This window comes from Trachurus trachurus (genome assembly GCF_905171665.1).
Source record: "Trachurus trachurus genome assembly, chromosome: 23".
Classification (NCBI taxonomy): Eukaryota; Metazoa; Chordata; class Actinopteri; order Carangiformes; family Carangidae; genus Trachurus; species Trachurus trachurus.
This window is the reverse complement of record NC_139912.1, coordinates 20,212,222-20,235,260: the sequence shown is the minus strand read 5'-3', so window position 1 is coordinate 20,235,260 and position 23,039 is coordinate 20,212,222. Positions and strand designations below refer to the sequence as shown.

Here is a 23,039-nt window from a genome sequence, read left to right as displayed (position 1 = left end):
AAAAGGAAAAGGGCCTGCAGCAAGGGTTTGACCATCCTGCATATTTAGTAGCTAGTAGCCCCGCCTTTGGAAACTGTCACAGTGTGTAAATAGTAAATATCTTGTCTGATTCCTTGGTCAAAGTTATCTGAGAGCTGCAGTCTCCTGGGTTTCCCATTCTTTTACAGGCTGCTGCTTTGTTTCCCTTTTTCAGTCTAAAACTGTAGAAAACAAAAATAATACACTGATATTGCTTAAAATATTGCAAAAGAGTGTTTCATGTTTAACTTTATGCCTTTTGGAGATCATTTCATCAAATGTTGACCAGAGGTGCCTAAATCCTTCTGTTCCTACTTGTGCGCAGGAATAAGAATATAGTTGACATCACATAATGTAGTGAAATAATCCAGTAGATAAAATTAACTCTTTCTGGGCTAAAACAAGTTTTATCGTTGATTCTCTTGTCGCACCAACCACATCACCCTGAACAGTAGAGAACGTCCTTGTTCTGCTCCTATCACGCACTTGAACCAGCGCCGCCTCTCATCAAACACGGGGCTGTTCCTGCAGCTTCAGCCCGTTCTCAGAAACACTTTTATCTGTTTGACTGTGTAAACAAATGATTTTTCCAACTTCCTTATTATCCCATTGATCTACGCACTGATTTTCTGACACGCCTCCCTTCCCGTGGGCACTGTTTACTGCACATGTGTTTTATTACAATTATGGGATGGGATACATTTAAACAGCGGGACTTTCTTGTTAGTCACTTCATTGAATATGGTGTTTATGAAGATTAAAACAGAACTGTTGGAGGAAATTGTCCCATAATTCTCATAATTCACTGGAGGCACAATAAAATATTATGATTACAGTCACCTTCAAGGGAATAATTACAATACTGGGCTTGTCAGGAGTCTGGTGGGAGTTTATTGAATGACATCTGCTGAATGGTGGGAGCTGACTCTGTATACTCACTCTAAGACAAACAACTGGCAGTGATGACACTGTTTATAAGAGACTTCAAGTCTTTATTACAGCTATATACAGATAAAAATAATTCACCATCTTTAATTTTACTCCTTTACTGGATAATAAAGATGTTATGACACTGTTTAGCTGCAACTGAACAGTTATTTCCCAGCAGGATTAAAAGCCGTAGCAGAAATCCAGAGCTGCACAGATCACAAACCAAATTAAAGCTTCCGATGGCAAATTAAGATAAAAATTAACTCAGGAAAAACATCATCAATCCTTTCTTTGATTACTCAAGGTCACTTGTGGGAAAATTCTTCTTCTCCGATGCCTCAGCCAGTCAGTCATGCCCTCCGGAGTCTGTTCCGTTTGCCGTTGTTGTGATTGCAGTCACGTGTAAAACATGATTCATTTTATTAGGTTATTGTTGTGTATAAATGACTGAGTGTCTGCTGAGAGCTTGGCTGGGTTTTCCTCTGCAGCTGTGATGTCACTGAGGCAGAGGTCAGCATGTGTTTATTTGGGAGAGGCCGGGGTTGGCGTTCCCTTCTCCGTCTCGGCTCTGGGATGCCCAGCGTGTTTGGATCCTGCCCGGGATTTCGAAACTGGACGCGCTCTTCCCACGAACTCTTGCAGTATTTATAATATTTGATACTGAGATCTTCTCTAATCCTGCTTTGCATTGTCCTGATTTTGCTTCTTGAACAGTAGATAGAGTCATGTCTTCAGCAGCAGAACCACAATAAATCCTAATATTACATTTTAATATGCTCAGCAGGGCTGCACGGTTAGTTTCTCTCATGGTTAATTATCTTAGGGCGTGGGAGGGTGGTTAACATAAAATGAAAAAGTACAGTGTTAATTTAAACTGACTGTTCATGTTGTAAAAATACATTATTCAAGAGCTCTGGGACGCCCTGACAGACTGGCCCGGAAACCAGAGATGATGGAGAGGAGGACAGAGCATCACTGACTGTAATGTTACTTAACATCAACATCATAAAATAAGATTAGATAAAATAAGATGAGATAATCCTTTATTTGTCCCACAGTGAGGAAATTTACAAGGTTGGAGCAGCAGACAACAGCAAAGACACTACAGGGCAGATAATAAATAGCAGATAGCAATAGAGTATGATTAAGATTATGATTAAGACAAAATAATAAATAATAAGAAATCTAAATATATATACACATCTTGGTCTGTAGTCTGTGGAGAATACACATAGTAATAATAATAATTGTGATATAAGATGGTATTGTGTAAAATTATATAAAAAGGAACATGTAGAATGAATTAACTTGTCAAATGTTTTAATTAATACAAAATAACAATATAGTTATTAGATAGCACATTTAGCATTTCAAGGAAAGTGACAGCTGTTATCAGTAATAACTAATAACAGAGGAGTTTTGAAAAAGTATGAACAACTACTTCATTAATTGAAAGGTCCCTATTTCATATCATAAACTTGTTCATTAGTTCTAATGTGCATCAGACTCACATATTCAAGTTAAAACAAATGCTACTCTCTTTTCATTCATCATTTTCCCATGTCCATCCGGTTGTAATGATATTATAGCTGGATACACATTCCTGCCTGTTCTCTACATGATCTTCTGAAGGTTTAGAGCTGCTGTCCCACTAAAACTGTAACAAAATGTGTTACTTTCTACAGTCCTGACAACAGCTGCTGTGTTTGAACAGACACGAGTTAGGCTACCGTTTCCTGAAATGAACTGTGACTGAACTGTGACTTACTTACTGCATCAGCCAAGAGCACAAAGCTAAAAACAAACAAACGAAAAAAAAAACACCATCCAAAACAAACCTCAGGTCTAATAAAAGAGGTAATTGTGAAAGCGAACGACCACCCTCTCTGGTGGTTTAGAGTTTTGTATTGTGACTTCTAACCTAGAGACTCTTCTGTGTTGTGGTCATTGCTCCGTGTTGATGATGGAAGTCAAACTGGAAATGAGTCAGAGAGAAGTTCACTGGGTGAAGGGTCTGAGTCCAGAGCCAGCACAGCAGCGTCTGTCAACAGCACTGATCTGTACCTGGTTCCACCGTCAGACCTGGGTGGAGGACTAATGACCTGCTGGACTCACTCAAAAGTATCAGGCAGTGTGATCAGACTGACTGACCTCCGTCACTGAAACCAGACACAGCAGCAGATAACTGTGGATGTAGACAAGAGATGGTAGGGACAGAGGCAGGAGCTGGTGTGAGTGAGGGCTGTGGGAACGAAGATGCTGTAGATTGTTGGGCAGCAACCAGGGACCGGCCGGGGCTTAGCTGCTCCGCTCCTCTTACACTCAGCTGAATGGATGTTCATGTAATTAGCCAGTGTCCAGAGGCTGTTTACCACAGATAGTATTTATTTAGGCCTGGATATGTTACTACTGCCTCTGTTTCTGTTTCTGTCTCATAACAGAGGATCGGAATTATTTTATTTTACTTAACCCTTTATCAGACAAGTAACCACATTCAGTAACAAATAAATAAAGTTATTTAAGTTTATGCTAAGTGCTTAAGTTTAGAATAAATATTTCTTATTGTATTTTTAACATCTTTTTATGGTTTAATAAATGTTCCTTTAACTATATCTTTATGTTTTTATATACAATTTCTTTTTACTTCATCAAAGGTGAAGACCCATATATGGAAACTTCACTGACCTTGATTTGCAGTGAAAAAAGAAGAATTTATCAAAGTAAAATTTTGAATTTTCAAGTATTTAAATGAGGCTCTATAAAGGGTTAAAGGTTCAGTGTGTAAAATGAAGGGAAAACAGTGACATCTAGCATTCCGATTCTATTATTTATCTATTAAATAAGGGTGTTTTCACACATGTTTAGTGCGCACTATACATATTCAGATTTTGCCAATAAACCTTGACAAATATTACACATTGGACCTTTAAAGCTAGAAATAACTGCGATTATTCCGGCTGTTTCCTCCTCTTTACAAAAGGAATAAGCAGCAACGGCAACTTAAAAAGACATTTCACATATTTTAAAGTGATTATAATTGTATGAATCAGCAGATGTTCCTAATAAATTTGGTTGGTCCCTGTATTATTGTAAGAGAACATGATAATTATCATTACCATAGAAGGTGCAGCGCAGAAATAATACAGCAATCCAACTTGCTGCAGTGGTATCATCAAGTTGCCAAGGCAACGACAGAGTTTCCTGTTGATTTTCTCAGGTGCCGACTCCATTGACCAAAGCAGAGACAACAGCAGCAGAGGAGCAGGGAGATGTAGTCCGTGGTGTTTGACGGTGTTTGGCTTCCTGTTGTTGTAGGTTTTGGATCCAGAGCTGGAAATTGCTGATCACGCCTTCCCCCCAGTGTCCACACAGCCCTCTGCACTAAAGATCCAGGTAAGAGAAACACATTAACAAAGATCTTCAAATTTTGTGCAAAAAAATCACTTTGGAGTTGTGAATGAACTGGTTTTGATTTGGTTATTTAAAGGTCAAATGTCACTGTGACCTTACAAAACACATTTTTGACCTTAACTTAAAAATGCATGTCCAATTTTATGCCAACTGAAGACAAATGGCCATCTCAGTATGGTTTTATATCTCTCTCTGGAGTCTATAAGCCAATCAGAGGAGAGGAGGCTCTCTAAAATACGGGACCTTTAACTCAGCTGCTGTGTGTGTGTTGTTGTTTCAGGATAAGGAGATCCGGGGCGTCTTCCTGTGGCTGTTCGCTCGCCTCTTCCAGGGCTATCGCTGGTGTTTACACATCATTCGCATCCACCCCGAACCAGTGATCCGCTTCCATAAGGTACGGGGAGAAAACCCGGCTCTCAGTCGTACTGTACTGTAGGAGCTGTGTGTGTGTGTGTGGTCAGATCAGATCAGCTCGGCTCAGCGACTGTGTGTTTCCACAGGCCGCCTTCCTGGGTCAGAGGGCGCTGTCGGAGGACGACTTCCTCATGAAGGTGTTGGACGGCATGGCGTTTGCAGGCTTCGTGTCGGAGCGGGGGCCTCCGTACAGAGCCACCGACCTGTTCGATGAGGTGAGTTTGTCACTGCACCACTCTTATTCTGTCATGACTTTCAAAGTAAAGCCTATTTACACTTGATAAATGTCATTGTGAGTGAGACTGGCTTTTTCTCGCACCAACCAGTGTCTCATAGTTGAAACAAGGGGTGTGACGATTAATTGACGTAGTCGACAAAAATATAACAAATAATAACAATAACAACTGAGTCGCAAAATGAGTCGCCAATGAATTCAATAGTCGACAATTAGTTGCTCCTTGGACCTGCTTCTCCCTTCGGTGTTGTGTCATATCCGGGTTCCCCCTCGGGCTGTGTCTCCCCTACTGATCCCCATGGAGCTCTGCTGAAAGGTGAAGGAAACCCTGGATGTGGAAAGACATCTCATCCGAGATGTAGAATGTGTATTCTAGAAGAGAAACACACATTTCAAGACGACTGACTTGTATCAACAGAACAGACATGTCCTGTGATTTTCAGCCTCCTTTTCATATTTGATTACCGGACAGTAAAACCCTCAGCTGTCTAAACAACTCAGGCTGAATTTAAAAGCTGATGGCTAAATAGGAGCCATTGAGTAATTGTACGCTTCATGATCCGATTAGTATGTAAACCATGAGTATCATTTACTCTAGCATTCACTAGCGTTTGGCTGCTTTACCACATCAATTATTAAGAAACATGTAGGCTTTACAAAGACTTGTGATCATTTATTTAAAAATCCTAATAATATGATAAACCAGTTATTAAACATTTGTAAAATTTTGAGTATCCTAAAATTTGCTTTGTTTGCATCCATGTTTCCTAACAATCACATTATTTTAGCATTGCGTTGCTGGTTTCTACCACTTAACCACCACAGAAAGTTTGTTCTCATACACTCTTCTTCAGCCTTATCTACAGCAGGTGCCTTAATGTGTTTGTCTGTGTGACTGTTGATCTGGCTGCAGCTGAATGAAACAGAAATCGATGCCGACATTTGAGCTTCTCTGTCCTGTTGTCACAGCTGGTGGCCAATGAGGTGGAGCGGATACGATCAGAGGAAACGTGTCCGCAGAAAGTGATGAGCCACGTGAAGGAGCTGGCTGAGCAGCTCTTCAAAAACGTACGCTAGAACAGTTTCTCTTCCTCTCTCACTACTTTGTCCGGTTTCTTTGTTCCTCCTCATATCAGTTAATGACTGTTGTTTGTTTCCCCGTCGTCCAGGAGAACCCCTACCCCGCCGTGGCGATGCACAAGGTCCAGCGGCCGTCAGAAAACAGCCAGAGCGCTGCGCAGATTCAAACGCCCTTCCCCGCGCTGGACGACGTGGGGGTGCAGCTCTTCATCGACCACGCCACCTCCAAGCTCAAGACGGCGCCTCCTGTGGTCAAGGCGGAGGCCAAGGGCATGGTGCCATCTGGGCCCCCTCTGGGTGAGCTGGGGGGCTGAAACTGTTTCTAGCACTGTTGTGAAGCAGTTAAAGGGATAGTTCAACATTTTGGCAAATTGCCATAATCCCTATAGTTTTAGGAGTAGGTCTGTTACCTTTATTTGTCGGTGCAAGCTATTTTTAGAACGGCGGAGCAGAGCCGCGAGATGCTCAGAGCTACGCTACGGAGGCTAATGGGATTTCTCGGTTTCCCTCATCAAACTCATCAAATACACAATCCAACAACTCCAAAACGCTTTGGTGGACAAGTTGTGACCTGCACATTCACCACGATATGAGATAATAACAGAACGTTACCAGACAGAGTTGTTTTAGAGGTAAATTCATGCAAAACCACTGATGCGCGTTCCCGTCGGGGACAATTTATCGGCAAGCAGTCTCTGCATTTGACTCTAAAACAACTCTGTGTGGTAACGTTCTGTTAATATCTCATAGCGTGGTGAATGTGCAGGTCACAACTTGTCCACCAAAGCGTTTTGGAGTTGTTGGATTGTGTATTTGATGAGTTCGATGAGAGAAACTAAGAAATTGCATTAGCCTCCATAGCGTAGCTCTGAGCAGCTCGCCACTCTGCTCCGCTGTTCTAAAGATTTCTTGCACCGACAAATTAAGCGTAGCGTTAGTTCTGGCAGGCCATGACGTCAAGCTCTTAATCAGCACAGCGTAACTGTCTTCACCTGTGCAGATCAGCTGATGGCTCAGCTGACTCCCCGTGGCTGCTTCCTATTGGGGAACTGCATTCAGAGCGCGCTATTTAAACTGCTCTAGTCCGACGTCACCTCCCTTGCTGCTGCTTCCTCTGCCGGCTTTTTTGCAACCCACCTCCAGCCCAGCTCCTCCTGTCATTGTATCTTGTTGGTTGCTCTGCTCTGTCTGGGTTTTCTTTGCTGCTGCGCTCCCTGCTTATGCCGTTCATGATGGCTCGTGAAGGGCAGGGAGGTGCTCTTCCTGCCTCAGGCTTTCCATGCAAGCGCGTGGAAGAGCAGGGGGTCCCAGAACAGTACCATACTGCCAAATTAAACTGTGCAAGTAAATAAATATTATTGGTCCTGACAGAATTAAAGGTAACGAACCTACTCGTAAAACTATAGGGATTATGGCAATGGGGCAATTTGCCAAAATGTTGAACTACCCCTTTAAAGGAGACAGTCAGTAAAATCCTAGGTATTAGATTCAGTAAAATCATAAAGATTTACTCTGATGTCGGTGTTGGTGAAACAGAGTGGCAAACACTTTCTAAAATCGTATTTCCTGCGGGTGCTGGGTTCCATGGCTGCGTGGGTAAAACTTAAAAAACTGTTACACCAAGTTCATCTCACTCTCTTCCACCTCAAACTTCCTGTGTGAACTTTTGACTTCAACAATCTGTCTCACAGGGTGAGTCTAATGGGGTTGAGTTGGGTGCTACAGTGATGAATGAGCGTCTGATTTCCTCCCTCTGCTCGTCCCCGCAGGAGACTTCGTGGACAGGAACGGTAACGTGATGGCCAACAGCGCCCGCAGGCTGGAGGTGGTCAGGAACTGCATCACGTACATCTTTGAGAACAAGATGCTGGAGGCAAAGAAGGTGAGCGTGGTGCCGCTCTGCAGGGAGAGAGGAGCTTCACTCTGTTGAGTGAATCCTGTCACAAAATGCTGCTTAAAGACACTTTATGGTTTTTAGCTTCTCTTCTCGTTGGATTTAGTGTGTTTTGGTATTTCTTTTTATTGTTTTCAGTATTTTTATCCATTCCCTAGTTATTGTGATGCTGCTAAGATGTGAGGATTGTTGCCAAAGAGATGACCCACTCTCCAGTAGCTCGCTCTGACCTTTAAATATATTTTCCCTAAAATATTTAATCTACAACTCTGGAAAAAAAAAATAAGAGACCACTCCAAAATGTTCTAAATAAATCAGCTTCTCTACATGATTGGCAGCCATTTGATTCTATTATTGTTTCTCTCTATTCTATTTCTATTGAATTCCAATACAAGCTCATCTCACTCTACTTAATGAGGCACTGATATCAAATTATATTTAATTAAGATTACAAAAACCACTGCTGCGATAAAAAAAAAATTGGGGTTATTCCATCAATGTTGATTCTGATCTCTTCCTAAGTGAAAAACTTAATGTTGTTTTGTTTAAAAATGATGATGAACTTGTTTTCTTTTGCGTCTTTCGAGGTCTGAAGACACTGGAACTTCTTTGTTATTTTAACCAGTCATTTTCTGCAAATAAATGCTCCACATGACAATATTATTATTTCAAATTTGGGAGAAATGTTGTCAGTAGTTATGAGAATACAACTAAATGTTAATTTTACTCAAACATATACCTATAATAAGTAAGACCGGAGAAACTTATCATTTTGATTTTTTTCCAGAGTTGTATGTTTTGGTGTTTAATTCTTAGATTCTTTGCTGTGTATGTGATGTTTTGTGTTGTTGTATCTCCTGTCCCCAGCTGATGCCGGCCGTCCTGCGGGCTCTGAAGGGTCGTGCAGCTCGAGTTTGTTTGACCCAGGAGCTCAACCAGCACGTGCTGCAGAACCGAGCGGTGCTGGACGACCAGCAGTTCGACTACATCGTCCGCATGATGAACTGCACCTTACAGGTAAAATACTCCTGAACAACAGGAGCTCAGCTCAGCTCAGAGAGCTGGTAGCACGTACCATGACCTGCACTTCATTAAATTTTCATGGGAGATTGAATCATGGCAGTGAAGCATATGCTGCGTCCCACTTCCACACTGCATGTAAACTGCACACTGATGGAGCTGCCGTGGGAGTGAGTCACACAGCCCAGGAATAATTTAACATTTCAGCTCCTCTGGTGCTGATGGTTTGTTCAGAGGGTTTTTTGTTAGATCACTCAAATCAGGTTTGTGTTTAACACAAGCTAAAATTATACTGACCAAAAAACAACAGCACAACAAATGTATCAGTATCATAATCTGTTGTTTTCATAGTTTATTTTCTGTATCAACCAAAGTAAAAATCTGGAGGAAACATGGCCGACCCCAACATCCTGCTTGACCCACAAAACTATATCACTTTATTTAATAACCAAGAAATGAACTTAATCATTTTCACTGCAGCTTTAAAATGCTGGTGCCAACTACTCAAATTAAATAGTTCAAATACAAATTAAATGATCAACTATTTTATTAACAATTTTTTTCTGCTTCATCAAACAGATGTGTTCTGTAAACTCCATGTCTTAAATCAGTATCATAAAGGGACAAACTTGAGAAAGAGTTTCTGTTTTGTCATTTTACTTCTCTATAAAGACAACTGATTAAATCTTTTGACTGTGAGCAATATTTACATTTGGTGGTGATGGTTAGCAATCGATAATGATAACATTTATTTGCAGTGTTATTATGTCTCAGTCAAACATGCAGAGTCATCTGCAACAACTTGTTCTTTTCACATTAAAAACAACTTTTTGAGAATGACTGTGTGGGCAGTGAAGGAGGTCTGTCATATTATTCATAGATTCTCTTTTTAAAAACATTTTTATTTAGTGGGTTTGTTTCGGTCTTGTAAAAACAAGTACAATAGACAAAGTTTAAAAGTATAGACACAAAACAAAACACAACAAAGCAATACAATGCACTTTGACCGAAAGGTGTAGGCTGAAGCATCAGCTTATTTTGCCTACCCTTATTCCATTTCTTCTTCTATCTTGTATGCATTTCTGTTTTTTTGTCGTTGATGCCGTATCATGGGAAGCGTCCCGGCTCTGGTGTGATCATGTGTTTCTTTCTGTTTTCTGTTCAGGACTGTTCTCATATGGATGAACACGGCATTGCAGCGGCTCTGCTCCCGCTGGTCACAGCCTTCTGCAGAGTGAGTTCATGACCAAGCATCAGCGTCAGTCATTTCATGTGTCATTCAGCATTCAGCTCTAAAAATCTCCCTCTCCCTGTCTCTGGCAGAAACTGGGCGCCGGCATCACTCAGTTCGCCTACAGCTGCGTACAGGAGCACACGGTGTGGACCAACATGCAGTTCTGGGAGGCCATGTTCTACAGCGACGTCCAGAGCCACATCAGGGCTCTGTACCTGGAGACGGACGACGGAGAGCAGCAGAAGAACTCGGTCAGATATAATCCTGCACCTTACTTTGTAGGGGTGGGAATCTTCTACTATCTCACGATTCAATTCAATTCTGATTTTTGGGGCTACGATTTGATTCAAAATCGATTTTCGATTCAAAACGATTTGATTCCTAATGATTTCTGCTTCAGTCTATCGGTGTGTAAAGGATCCTCATGATCTACTCCAGTCTGCTTTGCAAGACAGAATGACTAAAGTGTCTTTTTCACATTTATTGAGTTTTAAACATTTATCCATGCTTAGATGGAATTGTTGAAACTGTTGCATAAAAGCAATATCACATTGCTTAAAGGGATAGTTCCACACAGCAGTATTTGTCCATATAATGGTTGTGAATGGATACCACTTTTCTTCGTCCAAAAAGACACAACAAAAAACATCTAATACCTCCATACTGCTCGTCTGTAATGTCCCTCTTGTATTGAAGCCCCGACATGAGAAATTGTTCCGCCGGTCAGTGCAAATCTCGTGTGATTTGCAGGAAGAGCAGTGAACTGAGACAATGGGAGCTTCTGCTACAAACAAGCTTAAAATATAGACTTATTTAATTTTTTTCGGAAAACAATTTCTCATGTCGGGGCTTCAATACCAGAGGGACATTACAGACGAGCAGTATGGAGGTATTTGGATGTTTTTTGGTGTGTCTTTTTGGACGAAGAAAACTGAGCACCATTGACAATCATTATATGGACAAATACTGCTGTGCGGACCCCCCCCTGTAACTCAGAGAAGGCACAAAGGACTCTGAAAATTCTCCCAGCCCTTAGTCGACATGAGGGTGAGTAGATAATGAGTGAAATTTGAATTTTGGGTGAACTATCCCTTTAAAGCAGAAGTAAGTGGTCCGGTCGTTTTCGCTAATGCTGCGTTCCAGGCAGGCTTTTGAAATCGTAAATTACAGCTTCAAGTCACAACTTACGACTTTGTAGCGTTCCAGGCAACCCACTCGTGTTTTTGCGACCTGTTTTACCTGTGAAAGTCACTATAACGGCCACTCGTAACTTCCGACCGGTGAACTCTTACCAGATCGAACTGGTACGACTTCACGGTCGGAAAAATACGAGTTTCCTTGAACGCACCATAACAGTCCTCGTCGCTACGTCACCACATTCACGGCGTTCCTTGGCTGCACACACAGCCCTGCATGCCGTTCTCTCTCCTCATTGGATAAAAACTGTAGGATACGATAAATGTTTTCTCCTCGACTCAGAGCAGAGCAGAGGGACTGACAGACCCGTGTTTCAGTCCAAACACTCTATGTAAGTGATTGCTGTCGGAAGATATAACTATTTAAGACTTATATTAACACAAATATATCACTTACTTCTGCTTTAAGTAACAAAATTAAAAGTGCCTCTTTATTTAAAAAAAAATTTGTTTCATTTTTTTATTCTTTAAAATCGATTTTGGGACATTTCATATCGATTCTGAATCGTATTAAATGAGAATTGCGATTCTTATGTGAATCGATTTTTTGGCGCACCTCTATTATTTTGTTGAAAGTTGATCACAAGTCCGGTGTTTTCTTTGTCTCATATCATCCCTGACCTTCCTCTGCCGTGTCCTCCAGGAGCAGCAGGACGGCTCGGGCGGCGCGAGGGAAATCAGCGCCTTGGAGCTGGCGTCGGAGCAGAACAGGCTGTGGCCCACGCTCAGCAAGGAGATGCAGACGGAGCGCGTGCAGAAGGAGGAGAGCACGGTGTTCAGTCAGGCCATCCACTACGCCAACAGGATGAGCTACCTGCTGCTGCCGCTCGACACCAGCAAGAACCGGCTGCTCAGGAGCTCGGGCCTCGGAGACGTGGAGAGCGTGAGCAACAGCTACGTCACAAACAGGTACAGAGACCTTCATGGAGTCACACTGTCTGCAGTGCTCATCCATGCATTTAAAAGTCCAATTATCAGTCTGTAACTAGAATGTTGTCATAATGATCAAGTAGGGCTGCCACAATCTTTTTTAGTTGCAATTAATTGCTGTACAAATAACTGCGATAAAGATTTAATTGTCTTTTTCTGATCATTTTATGCCACTATTATGGCATAAGCCTAAACATGGTTTAATAATACACATACACCTTATGTTGAAAAAGAGCCTTTTATTGGCATTAATGATGCAAACGTGTGAATAAAAACTGCATTTCTGTTTGACTTTAAATTTTGCAACTAAATCCATGATGGATTCTCATTGAAATGTGGTCGTCGAGTATTAAAAATGAAGCGCCTCGCGATATACTGACAATTATGCAAAATTATGTAGTCAGCTCAAATAATTGCGATCGGACAATTACTGTCTGTAGTCATTGTAGGAAATATCAGTATGTATAATATCCATTTGTTTTTGTAGATTACATTTTTTCAAAGTCAAATCCTAAGAAACAAACAACAGATTCTGTTGAATGAAACATTTGTGAAAGTGTTATTGTAATCATTTGAACCATTGTTGCACACAGGTTGTGGCCAAAGTGTTACATTGTGTGTCTTCTGTATTTGCGGTCTTTCTTTAGAGGTGTAAAGAGGCGTAAAAGTGGGATGGGATGGGCAGATGTTGCATTGATTTCGATATGTTCTTCATTTTTTCTCATTTTACAAAAAGTTATCGAATTACTGGATTTTGGATTTGATGATTTTTGTGTATTTTGGGGCCGAATATGTTAATAAAAATATTATATAATAATTAAGTGAAAAAATAATTGTCAGATCATATAGGTGAAGTTATGATGGAAAAAAGATACCAGCAAATCAACAACAAAGGGATCTGAACACCATTGAGCTCTCATTTTAGACATGTATTAATCAGTGTGTAACATTTCAAGCCTAGAGGCTCTTCCTCAGACTTTACAATGGTTATTAATGGAGGCGCCATTAAATATCCTTCCCTGTAATTAGAGTAAAGCGATACAGCTGTGGAAAAATGATACAACACAGGGAAAAGATGTGTTGGTCATACCAAAACATGGGTATGGTCAAGATTTTTTTATGTGGTATATAAAGGCAAGTTTTCAAAAACAGCCAATGGTGGATGGTCAGAATTTGAAACCAGGTTGTGTTTGTTTCCCAGTATTGCAGGCAGCATGGCGGAGAGCTACGACACGGAGAGCGGCTTCGAAGACGCCGAGAGCTCGGACGTGGCCAACTCCGTGGTGCGCTTCATCAACCGCTTCGTAGACAAAGTGTGTAACGAGAGCGGCGTGACCAACGAGCACCTGAAGGCGCTCCACACCATGATACCAGGTAAGGCAGCGCCGACGCATCACGGCCAAGACGTCACCGTGAAATCCTGTGATCCGTCACCCACGACACCTCACCTCCGCCCTCCTTTGTCCCCGCAGATATCGTTCAGATGCACATCGAGACGTTAGACGCAGTCCACAGGGAGAGTAAGAGACTGCCTCCGATCCAAAAGGTAACCAATTCCTTATTTTACGTCCCACTGGATAGAGCCGCGCTGAGCCCCAGCCTGCCCCGCCCACTCCCCTCTCCACCAATCCCAACAGCTCAGGCACACAGAATCCCGACAGGTAAACCGTGTAACTCGCAAGCACGCCTGAGCAGTGCATGCTGGGTGATTCCTGTCCCTTGTCGTGCTGTCCCGGTCTGTGTGGCTCGGTGGAGACGCAGACCCTGAGTTTGCCTTCTGTGTGAAGGGTGCAGTGTGTCCAAGAGAGGGGGGGGTGGGGGGGTGTGTGTGCGGCTGTCAGCGTTTGTAACACACACATAATAAACATCCTGAGCATTAAGGATCAGGCCCCGAGTTGAAGCTCAGCGATGGTCCAGAGGAAACTCCCCCCTGTGTCTGTGTGGCATGAGGTGTTGTGCAACACATTATGAAACAGGTTACCAAGGTTGTAATTCATTTCCTATCACAGGCCGAGTTCCTTAGGAAGCTGCCGGGGGCCTGACTGGGGGTGGAGGGGGGGGGTGGGGGAGGCGGGGGAGGCAGGAAGTGATGTAAGGGAGCAGAGGACAAAGCCGGCTTCATATTTCAATCCGCTCATATTTAGAAAAGCTCACAGCACAGTGAGGAGTGAGGGAGGAAGACTCCTCATAACACAACAGTGCTTTTCATTTTTAAAGGGATAGTTCAACATTTTGGCAAATTGGCCCATTGCCATAATCCCTATAGTCATAGCAGTAGGTTCGTTACCTTTAATTGTCGGTGCAAGCTGTTTTTAGAACGGCGGAGCAGAGCCGCAAGCTGCTCAGAGCTACGCTATGGAGGCTAATGGGATTTCTTGGTTTCCCTCATCAAATACACAATCCAACAACTCCAAAACGCTCTGGTGGACAAGTTGTGTCCTGCACATTCACCACGCTATGAGATAATCTAAAGAGCCTAAGATAATCGGGCGATTTTTGTCCTTAGTCGGAAGCGGGAAAATCGGGGCAAAATCAGACAGATTGTCTTTATGTGTGTGGCAGGCTTTAACCTCCATAGCATAGCTCTGAGCAGCTCGCGGCTCTGCTTTGCCGTTCTAAAAGTAGCTTGCACCAACAATTAAAGGTAACAAACCTACTATGGGCCAATTTGCCAAAATAGTTAACTATCCCTTTAAAGATACATGAAATGAAGAAGCAGCCTCATGAATATTCATATAGAGACGGCATCAGTTATGTTTTTGCTGTGTATTTATTGTCTTGTCTGCAACATGACCTGTGCTGATGTGACCGACCTGCTTGTTGTGCAACAACTACAGTGATTTGATCAGTGCCGGTGATTTAACCAGTAACTCTGCATGATGAGTGGAGATTGGGTTGATATACTGTAAATCTTTGGTCTTCCACAAAACTGGTGCTTCACAAAGAGTTGAAACATGGCCGATGGTCTCATATCTTAAGATGCAGAAACTGAAGTTCTATAGTGAAATTCTCCATCAGTGGGATTCTTCCATTTTCACTCTGTTTTCATTCCTTTTCCTTCCACCGCTGCACCATTAACACCCCCGCTTGTTGTCTTTGTCTCCTCGCAGCCGAAGCTGCTGACGCCGACATTGTTGCCAGGTGAGGAGCTGGTGATGGACGGCATGCGGGTCCACCTGATCCCCGACGGCCGCGAGGAGGCCACGGGGGCGATGGGAGGCCCGCCCCTGCTCCCCGCTGAGGGAGCCATCTTCCTCACCACCTACAGACTCATCTTCAAGGGCACGCCCACGGACCCTCTAGGTGAGACATGACACACACACACATATTACATTTGTCAGTATGAATCTGATCTGTCAGTCCTCTGAACCCGTGTCTTTGTCTGCAGTGGGGGAGCAGGTGGTCACCCGCTCGTTCCCGATAGCCTCTCTGACCAAGGAGAAGAGGATCTCAGTCACTTTACCCATGGACCAGTTTGTCCAGGAGGGGCTGCAGCTACGATCCTGCACCTTCCAGGTACCGTACTCCCACATCGGCCCTCATTCACGAACCATTCTTAAAGGGATGGTTCAACATTTTGGCTAAATTCCCCATTGCCATAATCCCTATAGTTTTAGGATTAGGTTTGTTACCTTTAATTGTCAGTGCAAGATGTTTTTAGAACGGCGGAGCAGAGCCACGAGCTGCTCAGAGCTACGCTACAGAGGCTAATGGGATTTCTTGGTTTCCCTCATCAAACTCATCAAATACACAATCCAACAACTCCACAACGCTCTTGCGGACAAGTTGTGACCTGCACATTCACCACGCTAGAGATAATAACAGAACGTTATGAGACAGAGTTGTTTTCGAGGTAAATGCAGAGACTGCTTGCCGAGAAACTGCCCCCAACGGTAACGCGCATCAGCGGTTTTGCATGAATTTACCTCTAAAACAACTCTGTCTGGTAACGTTCCGTTATTATCTCATAGCGTGGTGAATGTGCAGGTCACAACTTGTCCACCAGAGCGTTTTGGAGTTGTTGGATTGTGTATTTGATGAGTTTGATGTGGGAAACCAAGAAATCCCATTAGCCTCCGTAGCGTAGCTTTGAGCAGCTCGCGGCTCTGCTCCGCCGTTACAAAAACAGCTTGCACTGAAAATTAAAGGTAACGAACCTACTGCTAAAACTAAAGGGATTATGACAATGGGCTAATTTGCCAAAATGTGAAGAATGAATTTAAGAAAATACAAAGATATTTGTGAATGAGGCCCATTGTTCCTCTTCATCACAAATAAGAATGTTAATTCCTCCGCTCCTTTCTCTGACTTTCACCATCTCTCTGTCCGACTGCAGCTCATGAAGATCGCGTTCGACGAGGAGGTTGCGTCAGACCTGGCCGAGGTTTTCAGGAAACACATGCACAAGCTGCGTTATCCTCAGCACGTCCAGGGCACCTTCGCCTTCACCGTGGGTCAGTGCGGGAAGATGGTGGTGGAGCACAAGACCAAGGACAAGAACCAGTCGCTCAAGTAAGAAAACAAAAAAAAAAAAAGTGAAAAAGGTTCTCGTTCACCTCTGAGAGTCCATCCATCAGTGTGACACAGAGAGGGAGCTGACAGGCTGTTAAATCACTCCCGACCTTAGTCCCCATCACATCCTGTGGGCACGGAGCGCTCATTCCCTAGATGATACTTCACATCTGTAATATCTGCTATATTTACAGCAGGCTCCAGATGTTGGGCTCATGTTTGCCCTACTTACCCGAGTCACTAATTTGCACCTCAGGCTGAAGAATTTTCACCTGGTGTTTGAGCCGGGGGAAAGGTCGTATGAAGTTACAGCGCGTTGTGTAAGCTCCAACAAGACACCAACAAAGTGGGACTGGAAAAGTCAAGTCCAGTTCTGTTCATCTGATCTGTGCAGTTAAATAGAAATACAGAGAAAAAGCTCCAAGAAAACAACGTCAAAATGCAAATCTTTCTGTTTAAGGAGCCAAATGTTGTTTCTGTAAAGTCAGTCGTAACACGATATAGAGAGGGACTGGTGGGGTCTCACAGCTTGAAGTTGACTTTTTGAAAAAATGAAGTTGATGTTGTTGTGGGCAGAGTGACAGCTCAAACATCCTCTACATTTACAGACACATACGAAGAGAAGCAGGAGGATTTCTCTTGTAAACAAACAAAACTTTATTAGCATTCAGTGGTGCTCAGTGTACATATCCTTGAGGTCTAACAAACATGTTGAGTGTATTTTTCCTCCTCGTAAAACATCCTCAGAGTTGAAATTTAAATGTTATTCATTTGAGTGTTTACATCCTTGTTGCTGACTACCAGGCTTCTGCTTCTACACGACTTACACAACTGTTGATTCAGAGCCTGACCTGTATGTGTGTGACAGCCTCCTGAAACACACAGAAAACATGTGAAAAATGTGTGTTTTTATTCCTGTAAAAGAACAGCTGACCTCCAGGAACCACCTGTTAGATGATAAAATTCTTTATTCAGTCGCATCACATAAAGGCTACAAACATTATCAACAAGGTAGTGACTGAAAAGGCAGAGGCAGAAGCATAATGCATATTAATGTCTGTCCTACATACCAAATTAAGCTACCCAGCATTCTTACAATATAAAAAACAAATATACAGTATTTAAATATATAGTAGTAAAGAAATTATTAAATATCAGAGAAAAAAAAGAAAACATTAACATTTGTAACCTTTTCCATTCTGGTGCGTGAATAGATAAAACAAATGACTTATAACATGGACAGAGCAGTGAGCTGTTTCCAACCACTGTGCTAAAATAATCCATCTGGCATCATATTGAATCTACAGATTTGTTGTCATGTTAACAGTCCAATCACCTTTTTCTCAGTTTCTATTGTCTAGTTGAGGCCAATTAAAGATCATAAGAAGAAAACATTCAGCCATTTATAATACAATCCTAAGAGAGGAGCCAGAACATCTACAACAACCACTTAGACCCGTCCTCTGCTCCTTTGTCTTAGGTTTTTAACTTCATGCAGGTCAGGAGGCAGGTCTGAATCAGGAGCAGCTTTTGTTCTAAAACATTGTACTTTATATTATGCATATGCATGGCTGTTTTCACCTCAGTCACAGCTCAGGGCTCCAGGCCTTTAGTGTGAAAACGTGAGCTCAGGTCTGCGGAGTCTGAGTGGAAACAGCTTTTAGTTCAGCTGGCTGCATCCCATCACCTGTGACCTCACTCTGAGAGTTCATCAGCATGATGCATCAAAACAACACCACTGTAACCCTGAGAAATCCTTTGGTCATCTCATTTAGGATCTAGTTTTTTGATGTGGATATTCATTTGTAGATCTATGTCTTGTTAGATCCAGAATGAGATATTGAGTTTTCACTTCCTGTCGCATCTGTAACTAATTTACATCTTAACTTATACAGGTCAGTTTCCTATTGGTGCTCTTTGTAAAAAGATGAAACAAATTATAAAGTCCTAACACCCAACTCTAAGTCCCCTCCTGCTCCTGGGCCACACACACACACACACACTCTCACACACACACACACACCATGCAGAGATGGAAACAACAGGGCTGATAAACCAGCTGCCACATTTTTCCACTGATGAATTATTCAAAGGCTTCTCTCATGCTCCTTTCATTCTCCAGAACAGAAACAGGGGAAAGTGTGTGTGTGTCTCTGTGTGTATGTGTGTATGTGTGTGTGATTGCTAAAAACCTCCATTCAGACATTAGTTGTGACTCTGGCCCTGTGGCACGCCAAACCAGCAACAGCCCATTGAATTCGATTATGCGCAGAGACGAACACTGAGTCGAATCGGCTCATTGTGAGCCGGAGCTGCAGACTGCTGCAGATCTAAATGCACGTTTGTGTGCAGAAACACTGGACAGGAAGCGCACGTCAAAGTGGACGGGACGTGCAGCTGAATCAGCTCCGCCATGTGTTTGAAACGTCCAGCTCATCTCTGTCCCGTCTCATCTTTTTTTTTTCAGGACTCTTTCCAAGAACCTGGTGAAGAGTGCCAAACGGACCATAGGTCGGCAGTACGTGACCAAGAAGAAGTATTCTCCGCCCACCTGGGAGAACAGGAGCAGCTTCCAGTCAGAGATGGACGAGGATGAGATCTCAGGTGATGACAGTGGAGCGTTTTTCACATTGTTTATATGTCGCTTTCACTGACATGGTTCAGATTATACCCCTCAGTCCACCTCAAAGCTTAAACTGCTGAAATTTCAGTTTAACCCAGTGGTTCCCAACCTTTTTTGGCTCGTGACCCCATTATGACATCACAAATTTCTGGCGACCCGTCAATCAAGATGCGCCAGCTCAGATATTTTTATATGCTGCATTTTATTTGAACTCGATTTATATTTGAGAAAGTGAAAGTATAGAATACAGTTGTTTGAGATTGTCTGTGATGTTTTAAATCATAAAATATATTTTTATCAGTCATTTTTTTAAATCAATTTCTGGCGACCCCATTTGAATTCCAGGCGACCCCACGTGGGGTCCCAACCCCAAGGTTGAAAAACTCTGGTTTAACCACTTATACATAAAGCCAATTCATATGATACAATATTATTCAAATGACAGTTTAATTGTTTTCAGAATTCAAACTTCCACTGCTTTCCTTTTTAGTTTGAACCAACTCAATAGAGAGTTCATCAGCTGTCAGGGAGAACATTGTAACTGACACTTCATCCAGGACACACACACTTTAGACACTTAATTGACACCTCAGCTTCTCTCATCACTTCCATTTAATTATCATGCCTGTCAGCTTCTGTCAGTATTTGACTTTGACAGCCATTAAACTTACATTTCATCTGCTTCAGTCTTAGCGCACATACATAAATAGGAAGTCTTGCCTTCATACCAAACATTAAGAATCTCGGTCTTCTGTGAGGGGTCGAGGTCAAATACATTTTACTCAGAAATGTAACAGAATCTTTGCAGCAGCCATGTTTTTTATTGATAGTGAAAACTACCCTTATACTAAGTGGGAAATTTACCTTATTTTTTAAAGGTCCTGCTTAGTATAAAGGAAGTTCTCCTTGTTGTTTTTGGGTTATAAATCAGCTCTTGTTTCTATATTAACACTGTGAAAGTATCAAAGTCTCAGTCCACAGAGTAATACACACAGCCTGTATTCAGAAACTGAGCCTTAAAAACCAGCTGTCAGGACTTCCTGTGACTTTGTGATGTCACAACAAAACAGTCACCACTCTCCACTGTGACTCAGACCTTGCACACTTGGCAGGATTTGGTTTCTCTTGTGTGTTTCTAAAATATGTATTATATTATTATATAGTAGCTTATTTATAATTAAATCACTCAGAGAAGCCTGAGAGAGGAAATGTAAAACTACACTGAGATGATTCTTGGGTTTTACAACTACAAATATGTCCTCCTGAGTGTGAAATAAAAAGAGGACTGTGCAGTGAAACGTGTTGTGTGTCCTCCCAGTCTCAGAGGAGGTGGACCAGAGCTCCCTCACCCTCTCCTCCACCATCCGCTCATCGGACAGACAGACCATGGGCAACGTGGTGGAGCGGGCCTGTTGTCGCGACTACCAGCGCCTGGGTCTGGGCACGCTCAGTAACAGCCTGACACGCTCCAAGAACGAGCCCTTCAGGATTTCCACCGCCAACCGCATGTACACCGTCTGCCGGAGGTAAGACACCGCAGGGGGCCGCGGGGCCACGAGGGGCAGGAGGTGGGCTGGCTGCGTACGCGGTGTGTATCTCCACAGCGCTTCATTCACTGTGTGTGTGTTTGTGTGTGTCACAGCTACCCCGGCCTGCTGATAGTGCCTCAGAGCATCCCGGACTCCACCATCCATAGAATCTGCCGCTGCTACCGGCAGAACCGCTTCCCTGTGGTTTGCTGGAGGAATTCAAGAACCAAGGCCGTCCTGCTGCGCTCCGCAGGCCTCCACGCTAAGGGGGTGGTGGGCTTCTTCAAGTCCCCCAACGCCCCCTCTTCAGGTAAAACACTCTACTCTACTCTCTGCATCCAGCTGACGATGCTGCTGCTGCTTAGATATTTTTTGGATGAGTCCTGATTGGTGTCTGCTCATGTCTTCACCGGTCCTTAAAGACACTCACAGCCCCTCCCCCTGGTGGAAATGATGCATCTCAATAAATTAGAATATCATGGAGAGGTTCATTTCCAGTAGTTCAAGTCAAATAGCCCCAACCAAGTTTTGAGTGCATATAGATGGACATACTGTTCAAAGGGCCATTATTTCCATATTAAAAATGTTTTTTTTTATTTTGTCTTTTGTAATATTCTTTTTCTTTTTCTTTTTTTTATTTATTTTTTGTGATACTGAATTTTAAGGTCTTCATTAAATGTAAGCCATAATCATTACAATTAAGAGAAATTAAAAAGACAAAATGTTTCATGGATGGATCTATATAATGTGTTAGTGTCACTTTTTAAATTGAATTACTAACATAAATAAACTTTTCCATGATATTCTAATTTATTGATATGCACCTGTATGAATTAAATAATGTGCATTTTCCTGTGTTACTGCCATATGCCACTTTTGCCACAATTTAGAATTTATCCAATTAGGCCTGCATGTCTGATATCAGCAAAATGTTCGATGTGCGATGACACTGTTCAATATTGCGATGACACATGACTTGTGTGCATATTAACTATACAGTTCCTGTGTCTTTGTCTTTAATAGGTACTGAAACACTGAATAGAATAATAGAAAAAAATATTTGAGCATACTTTTATTGAACAAATTGCACATGAATAATCAATCAGTTAAACAGATGGTGTTTATCATGCATGTTCATATTGCGATGACGATGAAAATATGATTAATCGGTTCGCCTTAAACTAAACACGTGTCTCCTCTGGCTGCAGTGCCCTCCCAGGCAGACTCCACCAGTCTGGAGCAGGAGAAGTACCTGCAGGCCATCATCAGCTCCATGCCTTCCTACAGTGAAAGCAGCGGCAGGAACACACTCAGCGGCTTCACCTCCACTCACATGAGCACCTCTGGTGGGTTGGACGCACACGCCGTTCACTCGGCGACACGGGGACTCCCCGTCTTTAACGCGCGTGGGTGACAAAGTTGTTGGTGTCTTGTGTTCACAGACTCGTCAGATAAACTGCGGCAGCCCAAGATCGGCGCTCTGATGAAGCAGGTGATGGGAACCAAGGAGGACGTTCCTGGAACCTTCAGCAGAGGTGAGAGACGTGAGTGTGGCTGCTGTTGGTTCTGTTCGCATCATGTGCTCCATCAAAGTCCTGAAGAATTGTGTTTTAAAGGGATATTTCAACATTTTGGCAAATTCGCCTATTGCCGTAATCCCTATAGTTTTAGGAGTAGGTTTGTTACCTTTAATTGTCGGTGCAAGCTGTTTTTAGAACGGCGGAGCAGAGACGCAAGCTGCTCAGAGCTACGCTATGGAGGCTAATGGGATTTCCACGTTTGCCTCATCAAACGGCAATACATAATCCAACAACTCCAAAACGCTCTGGTGGACAAGTTGTGACCTGCACATTCACCACACTATGAGATAATAACGTATAATTATGTAACATTACGACACATGAAGCAAATACTTGGAACTTCTTGCACTTTTGAAGTCACTCTGCCAAGCAGCCGTGTCTGGAATGTTGCCTCGAAAACAACTCCAATGTTACATTATCAAAGCGTGGTGAA

General features: G+C 42.7%; 1 protein-coding gene across 7 annotated transcripts in view; it reads left to right on the top strand.

Annotated features, from left to right (window-relative positions):
* sbf1 (SET binding factor 1) overlaps positions 1–23,039 on the top strand; it is an 88,049-nt gene that overhangs the window by 53,786 nt on the left and 11,224 nt on the right. For 5 of the 7 annotated variants that reach the window (XM_083999092.1, XM_083999097.1, XM_083999095.1 and 2 more), the window contains 20 exons: positions 4,264–4,341; positions 4,640–4,753; positions 4,860–4,988; positions 5,978–6,076; positions 6,178–6,385; positions 7,858–7,970; positions 8,850–8,999; positions 10,168–10,236; positions 10,326–10,487; positions 12,076–12,341; positions 13,564–13,736; positions 13,835–13,908; positions 15,473–15,665; positions 15,751–15,878; positions 16,699–16,874; positions 19,342–19,478; positions 20,816–21,023; positions 21,140–21,336; positions 22,235–22,372; positions 22,469–22,570. In XM_083999092.1, the coding sequence (XP_083855218.1) occupies positions 4,264–4,341; positions 4,640–4,753; positions 4,860–4,988; positions 5,978–6,076; positions 6,178–6,385; positions 7,858–7,970; positions 8,850–8,999; positions 10,168–10,236; positions 10,326–10,487; positions 12,076–12,341; positions 13,564–13,736; positions 13,835–13,908; positions 15,473–15,665; positions 15,751–15,878; positions 16,699–16,874; positions 19,342–19,478; positions 20,816–21,023; positions 21,140–21,336; positions 22,235–22,372; positions 22,469–22,570 (2,914 nt within the window). The remainder of the gene's footprint in view (positions 1–4,263; positions 4,342–4,639; positions 4,754–4,859; positions 4,989–5,977; positions 6,077–6,177; positions 6,386–7,857; positions 7,971–8,849; positions 9,000–10,167; positions 10,237–10,325; positions 10,488–12,075; positions 12,342–13,563; positions 13,737–13,834; positions 13,909–15,472; positions 15,666–15,750; positions 15,879–16,698; positions 16,875–19,341; positions 19,479–20,815; positions 21,024–21,139; positions 21,337–22,234; positions 22,373–22,468; positions 22,571–23,039) is intronic. The other 2 variants (XM_083999096.1, XM_083999093.1) reach the window with 1 other exon arrangement.